The following is a 27,974-nucleotide window of genomic DNA, read 5'->3' as shown; positions in this document are numbered from 1 at the left end:
TTATGTAACGCCCATCGTACACCGGTATAACAATAATAGCATCTCTTTTTCTGTCTGGTCCCTAATAATGAGGGCTGTTTCGTTTGTTGATCGGATAGAACTAGATTTTTCTAAAAATTTATTGAACGATGCTCTCGCCCTTGGGGATGTGGACAACGACGGGGTAAGAAAGCCGTATTTATTATTTATTCATCTGCCTTTCTTTTATTATAATTAATTGTAGATTTGCGTACGTACAAAGTGCACCACATCGACTTTGTTTACTCTGAAATTTCAGTGAAATGGATGGTACTAGTGGTATACAAAGGTCCCGAAATATTGACTTAACGATATAAGGGGCTCAAAGGCAGCGAGCTGGCAGAATCGTTAGCACGCCGGGCGAAATGCGTAGCCGTATTTCGTCTGCCGTTACGTCCTGAGTTCAAATTCCACCGAGGTCGACTTTGCCTTTCATTCTTTCGGGGGTCGATAAATTAAGTACCAGTTAATCACTGGGGTCGATGTAATCGACTTAATCCGTTTGTCTGTCCTTGTTTGTCCCCTCTGTGTTTAGCCCCCTGTGGGGTAATTAAGAAAGAGATATAAGGGGCTCAAACTCCAAAAAGAAGGAAATTACGAAACTTGCGTACGCCTTAAACATATTTAGTCTTTTGTTTTATAATTATTTCAATTATGTATCACAATAGAATGAACAAATATGCTAAATTTTGGGGAAAAAAAACTAGATTTAAAACAATCTAGAATCCACAGAAGATATTGTCGGGTCCCTTCTATTGTTAAATCAATATTTCGTACCAAATGGATATTTTTTTAATGAAATTTTCTACGAATACTTTTTAGATTATATAGAAATTTCGTATGAAAAAATAGTTGGGTAGGCTCGCACAGTTTTACACTGACGCACATCACACATATATACCCACACGTACATAATATATCATTAACCCTTATTTTATTTGTTTGCCATTTGACTGCAGCCATGCATCACCTTTAGTCGAACAAATCTACCTCAGGACTTCTACTTTGTAAGCTTAGTACTTATTTTATCGGTCTATTATAACGAACCGGTAAGTTACGTGGACGTAAACACAGCAACACCGGTTGTCAAGCGATGATGGTGGCGACAGACAGACAGACAAACACACACACACACATGTTTGTGTGTCCGTGTTTGTCCCCCCAACATTGCTTGACAACCGATGCTGGTGTTTACATCCCCGCAACTTAGTGGTTCGGCCAAAGCGACCGATAGAATAAGTACTAGGCTTCCAAAGAGTAAGTCCTGGGGTCGATTTGCTCAACTAAAAGCAGTGCTCTAGCCAGGCCACAGTCAAATGACTGAAACAAGTAAAAGAATAAAGAGTAAACGATTAACAATCGATTAGTTAATCGGGTAGATAACCAGTTGACTAATAATGTAGAATTAAACCTGTATTTTTATTATTGGTATAACTCGCCCAAGAGACAACCAAACTTTTTTCAACACACAAATTCACATCAAGAATCTTGGAAATGAAATGCAAAACCGAAATAGGAATGTGATTATTTAAGGGAGAAAAATTGAAAAAAGATTTTTTGTTTTTTACCAAGGTAAACTCTGGATGTTGATCAAGTAAAAAAGATAAAGTACCAGTCATATATTGAGGTTGATGTCATCAAATGTATTTTCCTGTAAAATATGTGACCTTGTGTCTGTTAGAAATCATTGATAGTAATTTTTTTCTTCTTTGTTTTAGGGAAATGAATTGGCTGTGGGTAACATTGAAGGCAGTTTGTCCATATTTAAAGGTAAAAAGTCGAGCCCCTGGAAAAAATGTTCAGATTTAGGAATGGTAAGTGATGTTTTTGTTCTTGTTGATTGTAAAAGCATCAGAGTTGTAGAAATCATAAAACTTTGGGGTTAAATAAAAAATATATCTTCTGGTATCTTGCTGTACTCAAGAAGCCCTGTTCACCACAGCAGAATTGTTAATTCTCTCCCAGCTGAAAGGGGTTTTTGCCTTGCAAGTGCCCTGTGCCAGTGCCACATAAATGGCATCTGTGCTGGAGTCCTGTAAAAGGAACCTGTGTTGGTGCCTCATAAAGAGTGCCCATGCTGGCATCATGTAAGGAGTGGCCATGCCATTGTCACACAAAGGAAGCCCATGCTGGTGCTGCATAGAAAACCCCCATACCAGTGTCGTGTAAAAAGCACCCAGCACACTCGGTAAAGTGGTTGGCATTAGGAAGGGCATTCAACTGTAGAAATCAAGCCAAACCAAACTGGAGCCTGGTGCAAGCTCTCCATCTTGCCAGCTCTTGTCAAACTATCCAGCTCATGCCAGCATGGAAAACTGACATTAAAGGAGGATGATGTTGATGGTGGTGATATCATTTACTGCCTCTAAGGCGGCGAGCTGGCAGAATCGTTAGCATGCCAGGCGAAATGCTTAGCAGTATTTCGTCTGCCGTTACGTTCTGAGTTCAAATTCCGCCGAGGTCGACTTTGCCTTTCATCCTTTTGGGGTCGATAAATTAAGTACCAGTTATGCACTGGGGTAGATGTAATCGACTTAATCCGTTTGTCTGTCCTTATTTGTCCCCTCTGTGTTTAGCCCCTGTGGGTAATAAAGAAATAGGTATCATTTACTGCCTCGTCCATCACCTACTCCCTTAAACCTTGCACTAATTACTTCACTTAATCCAATACTCTGCCTTCCTCATCTTATCTTCATTTGTTTTGACACAGTCACATACAGTGACTCCCTCTTTACCTCTTCATCCTGATTCCAGTTTAAGAAATTGATTATTTAGGACTGAGCTGTTTTTGTATTACTTCTTGATTTGTTTTTTGTTTGTTTTTTTTCATAGATAACCTGTGTAAAAGTGGGTGACATTCGTAATTGCGGCAAGGTATGTATATGAAGTTACACAATAAGGATACATAATGTTGTTTTTAACCTAGATCAGCCTTTAACTTTCTTAGCACCAACTTACTTGATGTATATTTCGTGGAGGCGCAATGGCCCAGTGGTTATGGCAGCGGACTCGCGGTCGGAGGATCGCGGTTTCGATTCCCAGACCGGGCATTGTGAGTGTTTATTGAGCGAAAACACCTAAAGCTCCACGAGGCTCCGGCAGGGGATGGTGGTGAACCCTGCTGTACTCTTTCACCACAACTTTCTCTCGCTCTTTCTTCCTGTTTCTCTTGTACCTGTATTTCAAAGGGCCAGCCTTGTCACATTCTGTGTGTCATGCTGAATCTCTCTGAGAACTACGTTATGGGTACACATGTCTGGAGTGCTCAGCCACTTGCACGTTAATATCACGAGCAAGCTGTTCCGTTGATCGTATCAGCTGGGACCCTCATCGTCGCAACCGACGGAGTGCTCCTTACTTGATATTTCCTCCTGCTTCTAATATGCAAGCTTTCTGGTTTTGGGTGTGAATATTACACGAGAAGCTATTTTTAACAATTTTTATAAATGACACAGGTGCACAAATTACATGGGTTTTTACGGTATACTGCTGTAGATACCATGAGAGGAACTCTTGTATTGGCTTTTGGTGCAAAATGTTCTCTTGTTTATATTGCTAGTGAGGTAATAAATCCCTGCTACCTCCAACGTTGAGACCACCAGATCATGTGATTTGGGCCATCCTTGGTCTAGTCAATGATGGATGCTCGAGATAAAAGATTCATCCCATACCAATGATATATAGAATAGCAGTGTTGCGATTTGCCAGTGAGCTTGTTAAAAAATATATATTAGTGACAGTATACCTTGAGGTAACAGTTACCCCACTCTTAAAAGTGGATGTTCTTATAGAACAAACTATACTGTAGTGGATACCATGAGAGAAACTCTCATTTGGTTCTTGGTGCAAAATGCACTCTTGTTTATATTGTTAGCAGGGAGATCAATCCCTGCCACCTCCAGTGCTGAGGCCCACCAGATTTTGACCTTCATTGGTCTTGTCAATGATGGATGCTCAACTGCTAGAAATAACAGCCACTTGTCTCCCTGCCAGCGATAAGTGGGAATAAATACTACCTCTCAGTATTAATCCTGCCTCTGTCACTAATATATAATTGTTAGTGTGTTAGACAAAATGCTTCATTTTATTTCTCTCCCATCCACATTACTCCATAAGAAGCATAGGGCCAGTTTCTCTGGTGTATATATTCCTCCTGGGACATGGCACTGGTCCGTTGCAGGATTACTCACTTTTACTGGCTGAGTGAACTGGAGCAACATGAAGTGGAGTATTTTACTTAAGAGCGTAACGCATTGCCTGGTCCAGTATTCTAAATCACAATCTTGGATCAACACCCAAAGCACTTTACACTCTGTTTAAATTCTGCCGTGGTCCCTTAAACCAGCCAGATCTGGCTTTTCACACCTCCCTTACAATGTCATTCTAAAAATAAATAATCACTTACTTTACTTTTACTTTTACTTGTTTCAGTCATTCGACTGCGGCCATGCTGGAGCACCGCCTTTAGTCGAGCAAATCGACCCCGGGACTTATTCTTTGTAAGCCCAGTACTTATTCTATCGGTCTCTTTTGCCGAACCGCTAAGTGACGGGGACATAAACACACCAGCATCGGTTGTCAAGCAATGCTAGGGGGACAAACACAGACACACAAACATATACACACACATACATCATCATCATCATCATCATCATCGTTTAAAGTTCGCTTTCCATGCCGGCATGGGTTGGACAATAAGCGTTCCCATGCCGGGAATCGACATGGGAACGCTTATTGTCCAACCCATGCCAGCATGGAAAGCGGACGTTAAACGATGATGATGATGATGATGTATGTGTGTGTATATATATATATATATATATATACACGTATATACAACAGGCTTCTTTCAGTTTCCGTCTACCAAATCCACTCACAAGGCATTGGTCGGCCCGAGGCTATAGTAGAAGACACTTGCCCAAGATGCCACGCAGTGGGACTGAACCCGGAACCATGTGGTTGGTAAGCAAGCTACTTACCACACAGCCACTCACTAAAATCTTGAAGCTATAAGATAATGCATGATTAATTCAAAATAAAATGAATAAATAAGCCTTACATTAGACAGAATAATTTGAACGCTGGAGGGTTCATCCTTTCAGGTTTGATAAAATAAGTACAAGTTGACCACTGAGGTTAATGTGATTGACAAACCACTTAAGATTGCTGGCTTTGTGCCAAAATTTGAAATCATTTTTTTTTTTGTTTTACTAATTTCAGAATTCCTTGGTTTGTTTAACTGCCAAGGGCTGGTGCTATATATTCGATGTTGAAGTGGAATCATCAGAGGTGAGTTCTTTCAATTATTTTACCCCTTGGCATTTCTGACAGCTTTGTTTAATTCTTGGATATTTCATATAGAAACTACCTGTTACATGGCAGTGTTATTTGCTTTGACTGCTTATCCTTTCTCTGCTAGTAATTCTTGGATCATCATCATTTAGCATCCGTTTTTCCGTAGTTGAGCAGGTAAGACAAAATTTGAAACACACACACACATTCTTTATTCTTTTATTTGTTTCAGTCATTTGACTGCAGCCATGCTGGAGCACTGCCTTTTGTCAGCTGGGCTTCTTTCAGTTCCATCTACCAAATTCACTCACAAGACTTAGGTCTATAGGGCTATAGTAGAAGGCATTTGCTTAAGATGATGTGCTGTGTGATTGAACCCAAGACTCATGGTTGGGTTGCAAGCTTAACCACACAGCCACTCTTGTCGGTTTTTTTTTTCCAAAGCCCTGGTGGTCTGCAAAGTTAGTACAGGGGATCTGTGAACTAAACTCAAAATTTCATATATATATGTGTGTGTGTGTGAAAGATAGACAGATAGGTAGTATTGTCATTATAGTAACTAACACGTATTGATGTAAAAACAGGAGAATTTTATGTGTAGGTTGCTGACACAATGCAACACAGATTTCAAAAAAAAAAAAACAACAAAATTTCAATATCTAGCAATATAGTTATTTTTTGGGTTGTTTCTGTATGTTTCTGCATGTCTTTCAACATAGAGACAACTTCAGAAATTAATATATATGTAAGAATAATAACAAATTAATATATAAGAACAATAACAAATTAATATTATTTTTGTGACCCCCTTCGGTCAGACACTGACCATGGGCTTGCACCTCGAGAGTTACCCTCTGAGGCACAAGTCTGGGCAAGGTTGTTCTATGGAAGGCCAGCAGTCATCCATGCATACCGGCCTCCCCTCTCCACGTCACCATTGTTATCCAAGGGAAAGGCAAAGGGGCGAATACAGCTTGGCACCTGTGACGTCGCAACTCATTTCTACAGCTGAGTGAACTGGAGCAACGTGAAATAAAGTGTCTTGCTCAAGAACACAACACGCAGCCCTGTTCGGGATTCGAGCTCACAACCTCACGATCGTAATCTCGACGCTCTAACCACTGAGCCACGCGCCTTCACAAATTAATATATAAGAACAATAACAAATTAATATATATGTAGACGTAGGAGTGGCTGTGTGGTAAGTAGCTTGCTTACCAACCACATGGTCCTGGGTTCAGTCCCACTGCGTGGCACCTTCTATAGCCTCGGGCTGACCAAAGCCTTGTGAGTGGATTTGGTAGACGGAAACTGAAAGAAGTCCATCGTATATATGTATATATATATATGTGTGTCTGTGTTTGTCCTCCCAACATCGCTTGACAACCGATGCTGGTGTGTTTACGTCCCCGTCACTTAGCGGTTCGGCAAAAGAGATCGATAGAATAAGTACTAGGCTTCCAAAGAATAAGTCCTGGGGTCGATTTGCTCGACTAAAGGCGGTGCTCCAGCATGGCCACAGTCAAATGACTGAAACAAGTAAAAAGAGTAAAGAGTAACAATAAGATAATATATAAGAAGAATGACAAATTTATATGTAAAAAAAATGACTAACAAATTTACTTGCAAGAATAAAAACAAATTTTTTTTTTTTTAAATTTCAGAGCAGTTTTGAAAGTGAAGAAAATCCCAGAAGCTTCTTAAAGCCAACATTTACTGAATATCTCCCTGCCAATAGTAAATTAATGTTGCTGGCTGATGTTGGTGAGTATGTCCGATCCTTCTGTAGTGGGTAGGATGGCGTTTAATCCCTTCCTATAAAACAAGGGGCATGTATAATATCTACTAAGTCTTTACCCATTGCTATGCAGCTAGTAAAAATACTTGTTAAGCATTTGTCTTATGAAGAAAGGCTGAAGACGCTCGACCTTTATTCTCTAGAAAAACGCTGCCGCCATGGTGATCTCATTCTCGCTCACAGCATCATAAACGGAAAGTGTAACCTCTTGAAAGAGCTGTTCTTTACTCCTCCTCCAGAGCATCGGCTGTGGGGTCACTCCGAAAAGCTCTATCTACGACGGTTTCATCTCAATTGAAGGAGAGGGGCTTTCTCCGTCCGGATTGCGGATCCGTGGAATAAGCTGCCGGACGAGATAGTGAAGATGCCGACGACTGCTCGGTTCAAAGTCTCTGTTGACCAGAAATGGCCTGAACTCTTTGTATGACCACCCTCCCTGTACATAACTCCCTGTCCCTCTACATGGCCTTGCTTTTGCTTTTTGAGCCAATAAAAATTGAATTGAATTGGAAAAAAAAAATCATGCATGTACCTTCTTTTAATAGTATACTGTTACATAGTGAAAGTACCATTAGTTACTAGTGTGACATCACTCTGCCTACGTATCTAACTTTCATATATACACTCTCTCTGAATTTCTCTTCAACAACAACCTGTCATGATGAAAGTCTTATAAAGTCTGTGTTGCAGTTGTTTCTATGTTGAAAGACATACAAAAACGGATTCACACACAAACAACAACAAAAATAACTATTTTTTTCTTTTTGCTAAATCTGTGTTGCATTGTGTTGACAACCTACACTTGTCTTGTTTTTAATCAAAACTTATTGCTATGGTGACAGCTCTACCTATCTATCTATCTCTTACACACACACACACACACACACACACACACACACTCTATCTCACTGTATTTCTCTCTCAACAACTGCTTTCCTCCTTCCCTTCTTCCCCTCCTTCACATATTGTTTGTGACAGACTTATGGAGATCAGCTTCTCCTTTATAAGATTTGTACACAATGGGTTTCTTTCAATTTCTGTTTTAATCCTTTCACAAGTCCTTGGTCAGCACAAGACTATGGAAGACACTTGCCCAAGGTAGTATGACTGAACCTGAAACCATGTGGCAAACTTCTTAACCACACAGCTATTCCTGCACCTATGTCTACTTCAAAAAACCTTCACATTAGTCTGGCCACTTTATTGTGAGAATATCTCAAATACAGATGGAAAGCCTCCATGTAGTTATGCACAGTCCAAAATAGAGTAGCCTAATCATCTCCATATTACACTTTACCAGCTTTAAAATTAAAAAAAAAAAGTGTTGTTAATCCATGTAGATTAGACCAGGCCTGGCCAACTCTAATTACATTATGGGCCACTTTAATCTCAGTTTTTTGAGGGCCTCACACCTTTGTTACTCAGATTTTCTCACTTGATGCAGTCTTCAGATAAAACAGCACAGCTCCCATGACTTCAGGAAACATTTTTTCACGCTGAGAGTTGCTGAAGCATGGAACAAACTGCCGGCATCGGTTGTTAGTTGTTGGAGCACTGCATCCTTCAAAACTTCCATGCTTCCTGAAATTCGCCAACACTACACTTGATTTTCTCCCCTCCATACACACACAAGCATGTATCTGACTCACACTGTTCACTTTCCAGACATTTCTACATTACTGCATGTACTTTATATGCACTTTCTGACAAGTTGTGGTGCACCTGAGCACTGTATACAATAATTTCATTATTATTATTATTATTATTATTAACAGAATTGAAAGCATTTTGCTTCTCATGCTATTATTACAATAATGAATGAATGATCGTTGATTTAATATGAAATGTTATCATTGCATAAACAGCAGTGTCTTTCTTTTTTACTTTTCATTACAATCTTTAAATTTTGATAAAACTTTTTAAATGTTTTAAATAAACCCATTTCAAGAAAGTATCAAGCAGGCCGTAAGATAAAAGTCTGTGGGCTGCATGTGGCCCACGAGCCTGAGGGTGGCCAGCCCTGGGTTAGACGAAAGAATTGTGTAGTACATCAACATGCCAAGTACCTGAATGTGAGCTTTCCATTATGTCTTGATGGTTATTAATGCTTGCTAAGGAGCTTGCTTCCCAATCACACACATCCATATATGTGTGTGTGTGTGATGGATTGCTTTCTGTTTCCGTCTATCGAATCTACTTGCAAGGCTTGTGGTCAACATGAGGATTGAGGGTATAGTAGAAGACACTTGGCCAAAATGTCACACCACACAGCAGGATTGAACTTGAAACCATTTGGTTGGGAAGCAAACTTCTTAACCACACAGCCACTCCTGCATCTATGTCTTACTTCAAAAAAAAAAATGTCACACAGTAGGATAGAACCTGAAACCATGTGGTTGGAAAGCAAACTTCTTAACCACACAGCCACTCCTGCACCTATGTCTACTTCAAAAAAAAAAAAGTCACACAGTAGGATTGAACTTGAAACCATGTGGTTGGGAAGCAAACCTCTTACCACACAACCATACTAGTGCCTATATGTGTTGCTGTGTGTTGATTTTATATGTTTCTGTTATGTTGCAGATTCAGATGGACGTATTGAAGTGGCTGTCGGTTATTCTGATCGTACCGTGCGGCTGTTTCGATGGAGGGAAACAGATACAGTAGATGATTCGGCCGGACGTTTGGAGCAGATTGGCAAATGGCAGCTAAATGGACAGGTCAGTATATTCCCTTTACTCTCTTTTACTTGTTTCAGTCATTTGACTGTGGCCATGCTGGAGCACCGCCTATTAGTCGAGCAAATCGACCCCAGGTCTTATTCTTTGTAAGCCTAGTACTTATTCTATCGGTCTCTTTTGCCGAACCGCTAAGTAACGGGGACGTAAACATACCAGCATCAGTTGTCAAGCGATGTTGGGGGGACAAACACAGACACACAAACACACACACACACATATATACATATATATATATATGACAGGCTTCTTTCAGTTTCCGTCTACGAAATCCACTCACAAGGCTTTGGTCGGCCCGAAGCTACAGTAGAAGACACTCGCCCAAGGTGCCACGCAGTGGGATGAACCCGGAACCGTGTGGTTGGTAAGCAGGCTACTTACCACACAGCCACTCCTGCGCCTATTCTTTATGTCTAACTTTTCAGAAAAGATTCCACCCTGGCCTTTCTCCTTTCTTTTACCATTTTTCAGCTGTGAAGACCCTAGCTGGTTCGGTTCATGATCACAAGGTCAGGATTCAATTCCTGGTGGCGTTTTATGGCCTTGAGCAAGACCTTTTATTTCATGTTGTTCTACTCCACTCACGTAGCAAAAATGAATTGTACCGGTAATTCAAAGGGCCAGCTCTGTTACATTCTGTGTCGCTCTGAATCTCTCTGAGAACTACGTTAAGGGTATGTGTGTCCGTAGAGTGCTCAGCCACTTGCATGTTCATTTCACAAGCATGCTGTTCTGTTGATTGCATCAACTGGGACCCTCATCATCATAACCAATGGAATGCTAGTTTACTATTTAATGGAATAGCTTTACCTCTTTTCTTTTTTTTTCTTGCTTTTCTCTTCCTCTCCATTCTTCTCTCCCCCTTCTCATTTGTTTTTGGTTTTTCCATCATTGTCTAATGTCTGTTTTCCATGCTGGCATGGGTTGGACGGTTTGACTGGAGACTGGCAAGCCATTAGGCTGCACCAGGCTCCAGTCTGATCTGGCAAGGTTTCTACAGCTGGATGCCATTCCTAATGCCAACCACTCAGAGTGTAGTGGGTTCTTTTTATGTGCCACTGTCATGGAAGCCAGTCAGGTGGCACTGGCATCGACCACGTTCGGATGGTACTTTTTACGTGCCGCCAGCACGGGGAGTGAGTCAGGCAGCACTGACATTGACCCACATTTGATTTGGCAGGCTCTTCTCTTCCCATTCATTCTCGACTTTCAGCAGTCTTTCATGATGGCATCTCCAAGCCTCTTTCTTTGCAGAATCATTAAATACAAGTGCACCATCATCCATGTGGATACATTTCTCTCCTGTGACATCACAATTTTCTCTCACATACTGTCTTGCAATCCAAAATACTTCACTTCTTTGATCCTCACGTTGCTGAACATTGGCAAACTTCTTTTCTGCTTCTCCCATGGCTATATATACCTGTCCCTTAGCCTCCCTTCTGGCTATCTGGTACCATTCCCTGTTGCCCCCACTATTCCAGGTTTTCCAGGCCTGTTTCTTTGCTCTAATGATCCTTTCTACAGTATTACAGTAGGTAAGGGACTTTGCACCAGCTGCAGATGTGATCTGTGGTTCTCAGCAAGCTGTCACACAAGAATTTCTAGTTTCCCTCTATGTCACAAGTCTGTAGCTCCTCATCTCTCTCATCAAATTTCTCAATGTGGATGTCCCTAAATGTCGACCATGTGAAGGGTTCTTAAGCTTCAAAAATCCTTTTTTGGATTGGTCTGCTTCTTGACATCCTTCTGGCTTCGAGTCTAAAGTCACTAATGACTAATCTATGCTGGGTAGTACATTCTTCACCAGGGAGGTTCTTTGTATTTAAGAGCAACCCTGCGTCCCACTGTCTGGTGAGGATCAAATCAATCTGGCTAGCAGAGTCACCTGATTGATAGGTTATCAGGTGGCTGGTTGGCTTCCTGAAGTTGGTGTTGCAGATTAATAGGTTGCTTGCATCACAGCATTCCAATAGCCTTGTTCCCTCTTCGTTTTGGGAACCAATTCCATGGCCCCCATGAACACCATGGAAGAAACCAGATTGCTGTCTGACATGCCCACTAAAATCTCCAGCCACAAAGATGAGGTCATTGTCACTCGTCTTTGAGGTAGCCTGTTGAAGGATATCATAAAAGTGGTCCTTCTGATCATTTGGAAGGCCCAGTTGTTAGGTGTAGGCAGATATAATTGTAGCTATACTATTCTGCAAGACCAGCCTGAGCTTAAGCACTCTATCACACACCCTCTATGACCATATCCACCTATTTCTCTGCAAATAGTATGCCTACATCCCCTGCTCTGTCACTGTCAGCTTCCCAGAAGATTTTATACTTATGTGCCTTGCCTGTGAGGACCCTGGTTGAGGCTTCTCTCCACCTTACCTCTTGTATGCAGCATACATCAACACCTCTGTTCAAGCATCTCTACAATCACATTAGACGTACCTATTTTCAGGAATTTGTATCTTTTTACCTTATCCTTAAAAGACTTTTTTAAAAAATTTCTTTTAAATATCTTTACTTTCTACAGATTGGTTCCATCACAGTGAATATGTCCGTAGACAACCAGCCAGAACTGCTGGTGGCACAGCCTGGTGGCACTTATGCCCGCCTTTACCTGCAGCCCAATACCAACCTCACAAGTAATCCTCATGAAAGAATGTGAGTAGATCTTTATTAAGTAAAAATGTATCAGAGAGAGAAAGAGAGAGAGAGTCTTTACATGTCCTTATACTGTATTGGTACTAGTTGGATGAAACATAATATCCTACAACTGGATGCCTTTCCTGAAGCCTGCCCTTGTGTTCAAGTAATACACATTAACCAGTCGTTGTTACCTCCACTTTCCCTGCTGTTGATTGGCATTATATGCATGACTTTGTTTATCATTTTAATATACACTTTTTCCATGGCCTCTTTGGTTTGGATGGAATTTGTTGAGGTAGATATTCTTCCTGATTACCAACCCTTGCTGGTTTCCAAGTAAGGTAATATTACAAAAAAAAATTAATAGAAGAAGCAAAAAAATTTTTTCACATTACATTAGGGAATGCTTTCCAATCTTGTGGTCAGTCCCACTGCATAGCACCTTGGGCAAGTGTGTTTGTACTATATCCCTGGGCCAACCAAAGCCTTGCGAATGGATATGGTTTGTTCACATTACCCTATACGAAGCATAGAGCCAGTTTTCAACCCTGAATGGAATGTCAGTCTGTCACAAGATTATTCATTTTTGCTGGGTTGACTAGAGCAACTTGAAAAGAAGTAATTTGCTCAAGGACATAATGCATCACCTGGTCCCGGAATCAACACAACAATCTCTTGATCGTGAGTCCAACCCCCTAACCACTAAGCCATGTGCCTCCATATGTGAGTGGATATGGTAAAAGGAAACTGAAAGAAGCCAAACATGGATGGTGGGGTGTTGATGTCCAGTCTTGACATCACATGATAGTTGTGAAAGAGTGCCACTGTCACACAAGTGGAACCATTTGTTCCCAGGTGTCTGAGAAAATGTTACCTAACTTGGAAACAGGTGAGGGCTGGTGACAGGAAGAGCATCCAGCCATAGAAAATCTGCCTCAACAAATTCAGTCTGACCCATGTAGGCATGGAAAAGTGGACACTAAACAATGATGACTGTCTTTAATTTATACATATTTAAGAAATCTTTTACTTGTAGTAAAGATGTGATCTATCAATCACTTGGCACATCCCAGACTGGAAATATGAATGTCTACACTGAAATGTTGGGTGGTATATGTCCATCAAAGTTCGGAGAAGTCTCCAAAGGCACTTACTTTGCCTTGTCAACACTGAATGGTATGTAACTTTGAGATTTGTGCTTGTAAATAAGTAATTTGCTGTTGTTGTTTATATTTAGCTTCTTTGCCAGAGGGGCCATGACTTTGATAGCAGAGCACTAAGAACCATCAAGAACATCAGATGGAACCATCACATTTCCAACAAAGAACTACGTGCATGCATCATCCTGCAGCCTCCTATCTCATAGTTATCCATTGCATGTGCTGGTATGGACACATCCTCTGTTTCCTGGTAGGTCATTTGATGCTGCAGCTGTAGGCTGAAAGAAGCCATGTGGCAGGCCCTGCACCAGATGGCTGGACGTGATTGGGGAAGATCTCCAGAGTCTTGATATTACCTTGGAGGATGCAGAGGGGCTGGTATGGGACCGCCAGCAATGAAAAGCACTGATGGATGTGGTTGGCTCTATGCAGGAGTAATCTGAATGTTATTATACTAAATTTTTTTGTTATTTACAAAATTAATTGAAAGAAAGACAGTTTATGTTAACAGAACTATAGTAACAAAAAGGTTAAGTGCAGAATCATGTGTTTTAGATATGAATTTTTTTTTTCTTTAGGTTCTTTGATGCTATTTGACCAGAACAAACCCCAGTGGAGTTTACAGGTGGATCACCAGTTGTTCTCTCTCAGTAAACTGGATGTTACAGGTGATGGAACTGAAGAAGTGGTCTGTTGCTCATGGGACGGTCAAACATATATTGTGAACCATGATCGGGAAGCTGTTCGATTCCAGTTTGAAGAAAACGTTGCTGCATTTGCTGCTGGTAAATTTCACTATTTCTATGGATAAATAACACATTGATCTGTGAACGATTGAAGTATTGGTAGTGTTGCGAGTTCGAGTCCTGCTAGCATAGAGTTTACTTCTCATCTCCTCAAGCATTCATAGAATGAATACATCTGTCCTTGCTTGTCACTAATTCATTTATCTAAGACAGTACAGTGCCCTAAATGTGAACTATGTTGCACTTATCACAAATTTATCTGTGATAACAAGTGTCAATAATTATTCTGTTCAGATTGCAAAGACACTCCCCAACAATCACCCAAAATGCTCTCATTTTTGCTTATGTTTGCATCCCCATGCTGCAAGGCTGCTTATTTTCTATGTAGATATACGTACCTCTACCCATCAACATTGGACCAGTAAATTATAAAAGTAGTAACTTCAGATTTTGGGCCAGAATAATTAAAAAATCAAACCACTCTGGAAAAGGAATTTTTGGAAAACCAAAGTTAAACCAATGACCAATTATTACTAATGATAGCGGGATAAAGGCTGAATCTATTTGCTGCTATCTGCTCTCTATTGTTGTAGTTTCAAATCCTTGTTGAATATTGTGTTGTTAAGCCATTGAGCAAGATACTTGACTACCCATTCATGACACCATTTCTTCGGTTATTACAGGTTTCTATGCTATCAACCCACAGAGTAACGTTCCATGCTTTGTGTATGCGACATTCAATAGACACATCTATCTTTATCATAACATCCGCCTGCCTCAAGTTGCTGCCACCGACCTCATTGAAGTTATGGCTAAACAACCAGAGACAAAGGAAATTCTCAAGAAGCTGAGTATTGACCGTAAGCAAATGCCTTCTCTTCTCACTGTTTTTCCACACAGCTGTGTGATTAAGAAGTTTGCTTCCAAACCACATAGTTTCGGGTTCAGGCCAACCAAAGCCTTTTTCCTGGATTTGACAGATGGAAACTGAAAGGTGTGTGTGTGTGTGTGAGATGTTTAACCCTTTAGTGTTCAGATTACTCTGTTAAATGTAATACTTTTTCACTCAAATTGTTTTGAATTAATCCTGGAACATCTTACAGCTTTGAGGTTTCAATGATGTGATTACTTATTCTTAGAATGGCATTGTAGGTTAGTGTGAGAGGCTAGATATTGCCAGTTTGAATATAAAACATGTGGAATATATTGGGCCGGATTTGGCCAGTTTAAACACTAAAGGGTTAAGCATCTTGAGAGAAAAGTATCAGATGTGGTGTGCAAGAGAGATGACTGTGCTGGTATGGATGAGGACTGCTGTGTAAAGAAGTGTTGTTCTCTTAATGTAGAGGGAACCTGTGGTAGAGATAGACCCAGGAAGATATGGAACGAGGTGGTGAAGCACAGGTAGCACTGGCATTGACCTCGCTTGAATGTTGCTTTTTATGTGCCACTGGCACGGGAGCCAGTCTGATGGCACTGGCATCGACCACATACGAATGGTGCTTTTTACATGCCACCAGCACGGGAGCCAGCCAGGCAGTCCTGGCATCTGCTATGACTACTATTTCACTTGACTCAACAGGTCTTCTCAAGCACAGCATATCTCATGGTGACAGTCTAATGAGTAAAGTAAGTAAAAAAAATAAAAGAATTAGCTTGGCAAGACATACATCATCATCATCATTTAGCATCCGCTTTCCATGCTAGCATGGGTTGGACACTTCAACTGGGGTCTGGGAAGCCAGAAGGCTGCACCAGGCCCAGTCTGATCTGGCAATGTTTCTACGGCTGGATGCCCTTCCTAACGTCAACCACTCCGTGAGTGTAGTAGGTGCTTTTTACGTGCCAGACGGGGCTTGCAAACGGCCACAGTCGGATGGTACTTTTTACATGCCATCGGCACGCGGGCCAGGCGAGGCTGGCTATGGCCACGATCGGATGGTGCTTTTTACATGCCACTGGCACGGAGGCCAGTCGGGGCGGCGCTGGCAACGGCCACGATTGGATGGTTCGCTTACGTGCCACCGGCACTGGTATCACAGCTGCAATTTCCATTGATGTTGATTGACTTCGATTTTGGTTCTGATTTTGATTTTGATTTCCACTTGCCTCAACAGGTCTTCACAAGTGGAGTTTTGTGTCCCCAGAAGGAAAGGTATGCATAAGTCGACTGGCTACTTCCCAGGTAGAGGCCATGGGTTATGGTCTCACTTGTCCTGCCGGGTCTTCTCACGCACAGCGTGCACACATATGGGCTTCTTCCAGTTTCCATCTATAAATCCATTCACAAAACTTTGGTTGGTCTAGTACTGTTGTAGAAGACACTTGATCAAAGTGCCATGCAATTTTTATTAAATTCTATTTAAAGAACATTTTATCTGGCAGAACCCTGTAATATTTTCACAGGCCCTGGTGTTCTCCAGAACCAGTTTGAGAAATTCTGCACTAGAGTATATATTAGAATGCATGCATTCATTTGTACACATGTTAATGCATTTAGGTTGATATCTGTTTTGTGTCTTTTTCTTCAGCTTCCAGCACCAGCCAGCTACAACAGGTTTACCATTATTGTCTGTATGGTTTCAACAAAAATTGACTGGTTTGTCCTGCTGCATGCTAGATGTGCATCTTCTACAATGGTTGGTTGCCGGTGTCTTATCTATGCTAAGTTGCAGAAATTGGTAACTTGTCTCTTCAACACAGAAGAAAAAAAATAAAAGATCCTACATGAGTTTGAGTATGCATGTATTTATACATGTTCTTGTTTCAAGGTGGCGAGCTGGCAGAACCGTTAGCACGCCGGGCGAAATGTGTAACCGTATTTCGTCTGCCGCTACGTTCTGAATTCAAATTCCGCTGAGGTCGACTTTGCCATTCATCCTTCCGGGGTCGATAAATTAAGTACCAGTTACGCACTGAGGTCGATATAATCGACTTAATCCGTTTGTCTGTCCTTGTTTGTCCCCTCTATGTTTAGCCCCTTGTGGGTAATAAAGAAACATATACATGTTCTTGTTTCATTTATAAATGGCACAGCTCTTTAGCTGTAGAAGATTCGGCAGAGCTGACTGGATATTGAAGCTGTTTTGGTACCAGAGGCAAGCTCAGAGAAAGGAATGTGAGTGTGTGTGTGTGTAGGGGCATTGCAATTTATTTATTTAGAACCCAACTAATGTAAACACATTTCCATTCCTCATACACACAGAGCAATATGCTAACATTGCAAAAGCAGAGAGAACGAGGGAAACATGAAAATTTCTGAAGCTTAAATAAGTGGCACCAAAACACCTGTACTAAAATATTTAATACACACAAGTGTGTGTGTGTGTTGTTTTTTTTTTTTTTGCAGTATATTCCAAGTAGAACTTGAGAGCAAACATTATTTTAGATGGTTTTTTTTTTATTTCTTAAGTTAAAGGATTAACTGATTTTTTTTTTAACGTTTTATGTAATCCAACCACTGCTATTAGAAACCAAAAGATTTTTTTTTTTTACATTTCCATACACTCAAATTTATATGTATGTACATGATTCTATGTGCATTATATGTATAAATATATATGTGATACAGTTCTGGTATGCACTGTTTGCTATGATATTTAAATGAAAATATTTTTTTAAATAATTGCAGCGTGGAGGGTGTTTGTAAGCCATTTAAGACTGCAACCTTTTCACTGACAAAAATCCGTGCTCACGGATTTTTGTCTTTGAACATGTCACAGTCTTAAAGCGACGAAAATATTTTGACAAATTAAACTTAAATGTTGAAGTGAATCGAACGGCTTTTGTGTGTTTCTTAAATGGCTTACAAACACCTTCCACGCTGCAATTTTTTTCGTTTCAGCACACGATCTCAGATCAAATCACTTGCTATGCAAGTACATCTCCATAATTTTTAAAATCTTATTATTTTATGGAGACTGCTGGGAAGAAGATATATATACATGCTATATGTACCTTACCGTCAATTATATGGCTTTCATTTTAAAGTTACATGCCTTGGTTTAAGCAGCAGGAGTTCCCTCTGATATATCTCAACACTGGCTTGAAAAAAAAAATGTCTTGTTCATGAGACATTTTAGCTTTTTTTTTTACCAATTTCAAGGTGCTGATTTCAAAAAAGCCCATTCCTTTTTTGCACAGCACATCTGATTGTTTTGCTACAAAAACCAACAGTATTTTGAAAAATGCTATTCGTGCCACAGTAAGAAACTCGGGTTGAACCTGTTTACAGGAATACAAAGTCACAAAAATTAATGATTAGTTTTACTAAAACAAAGTTGTAATATTTCGTTTTTGGATTTGGTTTGCAAGATTCTTTATATGAGTTTGTGTGTTGAAGCATATTCTGTTGTGTCTGGGGAGAGTCATTCTCTTTTAGTACATACATACATACATACACATGCAAACACAACACACATACATACGTACGTGTATGCATGTATAGGCACACACACACACACACACACTGACCCCCACACATGCGCACAAACAAACAAAAGGGAACGCAGTGTAAATAACGGACAGAGTCAAGACTATTGAAAAGGTTGCAAGAGGCAACGAAAATTTTAGGAAAATAAAAAGACGAAATAAATGGAAATTTTACTGGTGAGTGTGTTAAATAATAAGGTACTAAAAGAGAATGACTCTCCCCAGACACAACAAAGTTGTAATACAATTGATGAAAACTACTTAGTCAACTCATTTACTATGGTAAAAATGTTCTTTCATTTAATCTTTCTCAGTGGGAAATTTTGTTACAGTCCCATTTCAAATACCAATGAAAATCTGCCATCGTTATGCTATACCTGGTAACATTCCTTGATTGTTTTAAGACTCAGGTAGAAACACCACCCAGATTTTCAGAAAAGCTTACTAGGTGTACTTGAATACTCTTGTTATATAACCAAGGCTATTAAAACCATGAATTAACTGGTTAACTATTTCAGTGCAACTGCCATTCTTTACATTTCAAAGGAATTTGATTATAACCTCTACAAATGCTTTCTGGGCTGTTGCTTCAACTTTCATTCATAGAAAGTACAAAATTTGGATCCCCGACAAGCTTTCAATTTTTCTCTACTAAGCCCTTGAAAGGATCTATGAATACAGCCAAAGCAGTCCCCTTCCTTGTCTATGGCTCTCACAGATTGCTTCATAAAACTTATCTTAATCTGAGGTGGTGAGAATTTCTGTTAAAATGGCTTGTTTACAATGTTCTTTTCCTCAACCTTCATATGATGTCTTATTGGCCTCTCCTTTCTATGCTAATGTTCAGATTCTACTCTACTGTCTCACAAGCAAAGAAAGCACAGGTATTGCACGTACCCACTCTCTTGCCCAAGGAGGAAACAAACCATCTTCAGCTCTACACATATGATCTACTCTTGTTTGGCTGTAAGATTTTAAATTCAAAACCTGTTTCACTTTCATAAGTTTCTCTTTTGCTCTCATTGAGTGAGCTACTGAAATCAACCCAAATTCATTCACATTGCAGAGAACATAGAATTTGCTTTGAACTATTGAGAAAAGTCAAGGCTGATCTGGAACCCAACCTAGGTCCCCATATCTACGGCGTTCGTAACTGGAATAAGGAGTGGTTGGAGATCACGCGGTCATTAGCCTCAAATAGCCAGGCCTGGTCGGCGTTTGTGAGAGATGCAGCATTGAGGATGAATGAAACCAGCTCAACCCACCCTGGGTGAATGCTGTCAAGTCAAGTCAAGTCATTGAGAAAAGTCAGGAGAAGAGTTTTTCCAAAGCTGCTCTATGTAATAGAGGCTCAGTATCATTACAGTCCTGAAAAATCATCTTTTTCACTGTGTAACAATGATTAAATGTGAAGATTCATTGGATGAAATCTCAATGCGTGGGAGAAAAGATTAAAGAAAAGAACAATTACAATGGCTATTTATTAAGGTTAATGTGGTTTCAAAGTGTAAGGCATAAGGGAGTGGTATGCATGTGTGATTGGGCTCTGGTGGACATCATTGGTGGTTGGGAGGTGTCAACAGTGCTGTCCATTTGGGTTGTGCTGTAGCAGTGGCATCAGCAACATATTAGGGGACCTTCCCCTCTCCTTTCTTTTGCTATGGATTGACTGACTGCCTATATAGTATTTGACCATTGACATTTAATCTTAAGTCTGTCATCTCAGGATCAGCAGCACCATTCATATTGTGGAGTCATGCTGGTCTGATTTACCAAATAAGCAAACAGGTACCTGCCTTCCACCTGTATTTCTTCTCTAACCAGGTCTTCAGTCATATCCAATGACTGACCCTCTCAACTGTAGACTGGATTTCTTTCAAGATAGTATTAGCTTGATGATGATTCACACTGATTGATAACAGCCATCCTTTATGCCTTAAAGTCTGGTTCCACATAGATCATTAATATGCACAATATTGTCCAACCCTTTTGCCGAATACCTTCCAACCTCCCTAACTGCCCTTTCCAGCAGTAAAAACCATCTGTGCTGGTGATGGATCGTCCGTCAGTTCTCAGTTTATCTCCCCGGTAGTTAAAATACACCAATGATTGCTTTAAAAATATGTGGGTTTTGTAAATCAATGTCAGATAACCAAGGAACTTTCCCATAACTAGAAAAATAGGACCGTTAGATTCCAGGCGCTGGTTGTTGTTCCACTTTTCGTAGTCGAATTGGTTTGTGATGGTGATAGTCTCATAATTTCTAGATCCTTGGCCTCCTGAGATGTTTTGCATTTTTCCCAATCAACTTGATTAAATCATCGCACATCGTAATCTCCGAGAACAAAGGGAGTAAAAACTCCTTTATTAAATATTCCGTCAATACAAAGTATGTCCTAAGTTCCCAACCCATCAAGGAAAAATATCTTCCTTCAAGCTTCAATTCCCTTTCTTTCGGTTTTAATCCAATTATTAAGTGATCTTCCGATATTCCTTCCCGCTCAATCTTGGCCAAGAATTCGTGCACATTCAGTTGATTCTTGGTTAACGCTTCGGTCAAGACTTTCTTTGTGGGTATAGGTTGATTGGGTTTGTTTTTAATAAATTCGATCCCTCCGTCTTGGTCATGCTAAAACTCTTCTCGGAATACAATGTGCTCATGTCAACTTGCGCCGGGATATCGAAGCAGGGTAATAAGGGGAGAGTATGCCAGGTCCCTTCCACTTGCTTTAAAATGCAAGCATTTGGCCATTTTTGCTCAATGATATACGACCGAAGGATGTGTTCAGGAGGAAGAGCCGATTCATCTACAAACCATTGTTTCTTTCTTTTGAATTGGGACTCTAAAACAATGAAGGCCAATTCACTAGCTTTGGATTCTGCGTATTGTGTATTGATTTGTTTTGGTGTTGTGACATATTGATGAAGCTTTGTTAATCCGAGATTATAATCTATGAATGGATGCCCCCAGTGGCAGAACACTCCTCTCAGAAAGGCTAAAAATCTAGGGCATATTATCTCATAGTGAGTCAAAAAACCAGGACCCATATGATTCAGACAGGGACTCCCTAGATTGCTTTAAATGTAAACCGAATTTTTGGAACAGAGGAATTTCTGGCAAGCTTTTCTAGAGCGTCCACACAGTGAGATTCCCATAGTTTCATCCCCTTGAATGCTTGATTTCCATGATTTACCAACAGTTTATCTTCTTCTGTATAGTAAAAACACAGGGTTTTGTAGTGGTGTTCATTTCCAAATTCCAAGGAGTTCAGAGCACACCAGGAACAGGTGAATCTTCCCAACAACGTGTCCTTGGCCATCAGTGTCATGTTCCTGTCCATCAGTGTCATGTTCCTGTCCATCAGTATATCATGAGGTTTGAAGAAGCAAAAGCCTGGAAATATGTCAATATCACCCAATATTTCACTGAACAGAGAGACATTATAATCCTTTGAGTCAGCGTCCGCTTGGAGTAATGTAATTTTGAAAATATGATTGTTGATCAGATTGGTTAGTTCTTCAGCACATGAAACATTCATAACTAAAATGACCTTGTAGATTTTGAAGAACATTATATAATAATGGTTTATGTCACTTCGTATAGTCTGAGGATAATTCAACCAATCAAACCGTGTTTCGGAATAACTGGAAAACGTCCTTCCAATGATCTCTGTGAAATAGGTGTCAACTAAACTGCCACACACTTCACTCCATTTTTTTGTTTCCTTCATGATACTGTGTGCAGTAGGGGATCTCAGCGCTGAATGGAAAAAGAGTAAGTTCAGCAATATTTCAATGAAAAAATGTAATATTTAGGTAAAAAACATACCTGTGCACAGGCCTCCCTTCTTTGCAATTTACGGGTTCTATTTCGCTTATCAGAAAGATTTGAGCATTTTTAGTTTGGCATATTGTAAAAGATACTACAAAAGGGAAAGTGACCAGCTGGGGTAAATCTTGTTGGATGTGGGATCGATGTTGGTCATCCTGGTTTCGTGGGAGGCAATAAGGGCCTATATTTTTCAATAATCTTGGTGACTATTTGCATTCTAAATTTCAGCGGTTCCATAGCAGAAGCTGAAGTTTCCAAAGTTGCTTTATACAAAACATAAGCATTCCAGATAGCCAAATCCATCAAATGAAAAAATACTTATCTTTTTTAAACAACGTGAGTAAATTTGTGATTGCTCAAAAATGAAACGACACAAAACAAATAAATTCGTTTGAGTGCTAAAATTAAAAGTTCATTTTGACCAAGTATACTCGTCTGGTTCTAAAAAGATATATTTACGATGCACAAGTAAACTCGGGATAATCTGTTAAGGGGTTAATAGACATAACAAAATTTTCAGTGAAAATTGGCCAAAAACTCACAGCTTCCAAAGACAAGTCCTTCCTCTTTGAAAACCAATAATAATAATAATAATGATTTTCCACAAGCATTTTTTTTTTTTTTTTTAAATACTGATAAATTCATTCCATAGGCTTTGTTGTGAATTAGAATTGTTTGTTTTATTAATACAAGGTCCTTCTCGCACAATACTTGTTTTCCTTGACTGTTTATGCAGGATTTTCCACGATCTACTAAATTTTTCTTAAAAAAAAATTTTAATGTTTTCTGAAAAAAAGCAGTAAAGTCTTGGTGTATGTACTAAAATAAAATTCATAAAAACAATAAAAGTTTCAAATATTTTGTTTCTGTTTTTTTTTTTTTTTTTTTTGTTGTTGTTGTTGATGTTGATGTTGATGATGAGGATGAGGAGGAGGAGGAGGAGGCACGTTTTTGTAAAATATGGGAAATGAATGACACTGCTTATATGACAGTGGCACCCATTTACGACTATCACATTGTGTTTAGACAGGGACACACATACAAATGCACACACATACGCAACTAATGGGTTTCTTACAGTTTTTGACTACCATATCTGAGAATGAAGTCTATAGAAATGGTGGAAAGTTGGAAAACCAGAAAATGTAAAAGAGAAATGAAAGCAGTGGTGAATAAGAGTTATTTCCCTTAGACTATAAATTATGAGGCTGAAAAAACGGTGGCTTAGAGCCTATGGTACTGTTTAGTCAATTCAGGGAGGCACTTCCCAATTTGTCAATAGGAACGTAGGCATATGCTTACAACTGCTGAAAATTTAGGATCTACAATTCAACAGTGTGTTAGAGTTCTTAGATCTGAAAAGAATCTGAGATTTTTCAGCTATGCATAGCTTACATTTTTTTAAATCTTTTTACTCTCTTGTTACTCTTTTACTTGTTTCAGCCATGCTGGAGCACTGCCTTTAGTCAAACAAATCGACCCCAGGACTTATTCTTTGTAAGCCTAGTACTTATTCTATCGGTCTCTTTTGCTGAACCGCTAAGTTACAGTGATGTAAATACACCAGCATCGGTTGTCAAGCGATGTTGGGGGGACAAACACAAACACACACACACATACATATATATACGACGGGCTTTTTTCAGTTTCCATCTACCAAATCCACTCACAAGGCTTTGCGTTAATATATTATTCTCGCTATTATATCTTTTTATATATATTGATATATATATATAAGTTACGATAGATATTAATTCTTATATCTCTTTTTTTTTAAATATATATATATTTATATATAAAGGGATCTAACGTATTACATTTAATTTAATTTAAGAATTAATTTTGTCAGACAATATATTATTTAATTATTAGGTGGCTTATTTATTTGTAATATTAAATTTTAAGCTAATTAGGTATTATATTATTTGATATTTAGTCAACTTTGTTATAGATTGTTATATTAAATCTATAGATACTACACATGTATATTTATTATATGGTTAGCTTATTTAAGAAATATGTCTATATTTGAACCATTTCTTATTTTGATTACAATTTAATGACTTGTACTAGCTTTGTGTATTTTATTTAATTTTAAAGTATTTAATAATTTAAGTATTGTTTTAGTTTTCACTTATGTATATTTAGTATTTTCATATATATATATATATATTAAAGTATATTTATTAATTAATTATTTTATTGTTCTAGTTTATTTTTAACCTGATGAGTGACTATATTTATATCGAAGTAATTTCTCTACTAATATAATCATTTCTTAAATATAGCCATGAAACACATGTCATTCTTCTACAAATTATATACGTTTTTATTATTTTTTTGCAATTTACTTAATCATTGACATTTTATTGTTATTTTAATTTTAATATTTCTATTATATGTAATTTTCTAGATGGTGTAATTTAATTGTTCATTTTGAATTGATAAAAGGTGTTTTTTTTTCTAATTTTATATATATATATATATATACCTGTATCTATCTATGTATGTATGTCTCTCTCTCTCTCTCTCTCTCTCTCTATCTATCTATCTATCTATCTATCTATCTATCTATATATATATATATATATATATATATCCATATTGAAATCACTGAATGAACAAGTAGTCCCAGAATGAAAGGTCTCATTAATTAGACAGCATCAAAGATAAGAAAATAATCAATACTTACCATTAAAAAGAAGAAAAAAAACAGTGATGAAATATGAGACTGACATTTTATTCCTTCTCTGTGGATTAGATTCGTTAATTTGATATTCCTTAATGAGATTCTCAGGTTCAAATTAAATTCAAATTCCAATATTAACTGTATTCATTTTCGTCTGCAAACCATTTGAATGTGTTGTCTCACAGCTTTGCATATCTCTGTCTTCATTTAATCACCAATGACGGATCTTCTATGGAGTTACTCATATACTAGAAATAGCAGCCAAACCTCTTGCCAAGGAAGAAACAATCTAATTGTGGGGCCTCCAAGACCGTGACAGCAAGGGATTTAAGGAATATTAGCGGCAGAAAGATACATGAGAAAGCTGAACAAACAAGCAAAGCCATTTTCACTGCTTCCAGACTTCCTCATGTACTGAAAACTACCAGAAACTGCATCCTCAGAGCCATGGATTCCATGCGAGAACTCCTGAATGTGTCTCCTTTAACACCCCATTACAAGAGTTCGAGACTTCAATGGGCCCAAAAGGACATAACGTTAGACATGAGTTGTGTTCTGTTCAGTGACAAAACCTGGGTAACCCTTGACAGACCTGATAGTTGGGCAGATGATTTGATCTGTTTTGAGTTAGAAAACAGCACAGCTCCCATGACTTTCGGAAACATTTTTTTAATGCTAAGAGTTGCTGAAGCATGGAACAGACTTCCAGCATCAGTTGTTAGTTGTCAGAGCACTGCATCCTTCAAAACTTCCATGCTTCCTGAGATTTGCCAACACTACACCTGATTTTCTCCCCTCCATACACACACAAGCATGTATCTGACTCATACATTGTTCGCTTTCCAGACATTACTGCATATACTTTATATGCACTTTTTGACAAGTTGTGGTGCACCTGAGCACTGTATACAATAATTTCATTATATTATAAACATCAATGTTTTCAATGTCAACAACAGGGTGGAGGAGTCATGTTGTGGGCTGGTATCATTCGGGACAGACTTGTCGGCCCAGAAGTTAAAGTGACTGTAGCCACCTACTGCACTCTTCTGAAGGTCTTGGATCCCTGGTTGGGTGACATACTGCTGTCACTTTTGAGGAATCTTGTACTCATGCATGACAATGCTCCCTCCCACTCTGCTAGGATAACCCAACCATTCCTAGGGTCTTACAGCATACAAGGTGAAAGGTTGATGGTGTGATTGCCAGCATCTCTGGATCTCAACCCTATTGAAAATCTTTGGTCCATCATTAAACAAAATGTTTATGCTAATGGATGCCAATTAACGTCGAAAGATGTCTTATGGGTGACCATCAAAGCTGCAGCAGAGGCAATCCATCCTGCTACTATTAAGAAATTGACAGATTCCCTGACTAGTAGGGTTTTGAAGTTATCCATTGAAATGGTGCTCATGTGGCTAAATAATTCATTATGTCAATAAATTTTATAATATTATGGTTTTCTGTTAAATATATATTCAATGTATTCTTATTACATATTATTACCCTTCATTTTCTGAAAAAAAATGTCTAGAGGAGATATTTTCATTCAAAAGCTATTAGCGTGATTCACCCCAAAACTGAAGAATCTGAAATAAAAAAGAAAGGCCATTACACAGAATAATGAAAACATGACAATGGTGTTGCCATAGTGTGAGAACCAGCTGGGAAAAAGTTTTATCAAAATCAATTCACAGAAAACCGAGAAATTATAAATTTCACTCCTAAGCTATTAGCATGGTTCTTAGTGTATATGGGGGCACCAATATCTTTTAAATGCTTAGGGCCTCTATGGGTCTTAATCCAGCCCTGGTGACCCATGGAGTGCTGCTGTTGGTGATTTGTTTGTTTGTTGAGTGAAGCGGTCTTCTGAGAAGTCCGCAATGAGGTCCTTTGCTATTTGTAAGACCTGCAGAAGAGAAAGCAGGTCAACCCCCGACACCGAGAGCATCGACGGATGGATGAATGCGCATCCAGGCTCAGCCGTTGCGTAGGAAGTCGGGGACAAGAAAAAGGAAGAAAGATCGAGAGAAAGTTGGAGCGAAAGAGTACAACAGGGGTCGCCACCACCCCTGCCGGAACCTCGTGGAGCTTTAGGTGTTTTCGCTCAATAAACACACACAACGCCCGGTCTGGGAATCGAAACCGCGATCCTCCGACCGCGAGTCCGCTGCCCTAACCACGGGGCCATTGCGCCTCCACTTACTGCTGCTGGTCATGATGTTGCTGCTGCCGTTGGTGATGCTAGTGGTACATCCATTACTTTTCTCTATCACTAAAAAAAAAACAAAAAAAAAACTAATTGCTGTGTTTGTTTTTTTTCTTTTTAGAAATTCTACTTCTCTTCCCCCTTCCTTCTCTCTTTCTTTTTTATCTCTCACAGAAAGAATGTCTCACCATTCCAAACCCCAACCTGCCTCCCCAGTTTCCTTTTGTTTTCCTTAGATGACTAACTGTGAGATGCGGTGGGAATTTGGTGGGGGAAGTGCAACGATGATTCAATAATCGATAATTGAATATTCAATAATTTAATTTTTGGTGAATATTTGTATACTAATTAAATAGTTATACATTTATCTAAATAGCAGTGTATGGGGTGGGGAAAGATTATGTTGTGTGTGTGT

At 39.1% G+C, this 27,974-nt stretch overlaps 1 protein-coding gene across 1 annotated transcript; it reads left to right on the top strand.

Moving 5' to 3' along the window:
* Positions 1-17,223, top strand: LOC115223534 (KICSTOR complex protein ITFG2). Its single transcript, XM_029794167.2, has 11 exons — positions 1-163; positions 1,737-1,832; positions 2,851-2,892; positions 5,239-5,307; positions 6,975-7,074; positions 9,692-9,828; positions 12,377-12,507; positions 13,529-13,668; positions 14,231-14,437; positions 15,082-15,258; positions 16,930-17,223. The coding sequence occupies exons 1-11, from the start codon at positions 68-70 to the stop codon at positions 16,992-16,994; spliced, it is 1,260 nt and encodes a 419-aa protein (XP_029650027.1). The 5' UTR covers positions 1-67; the 3' UTR covers positions 16,995-17,223.
* The last annotated feature ends 10,751 nt before the right edge of the window (positions 17,224-27,974 follow it).

The sequence above is a fragment of the Octopus sinensis genome, linkage group LG23 (assembly GCF_006345805.1).
Source record: "Octopus sinensis linkage group LG23, ASM634580v1, whole genome shotgun sequence".
NCBI lineage: Eukaryota > Metazoa > Mollusca > Cephalopoda > Octopoda > Octopodidae > Octopus > Octopus sinensis.
The sequence above is the reverse complement of the archived record's forward strand: the minus strand, read 5'-3'. Positions and strand labels throughout refer to the sequence as shown.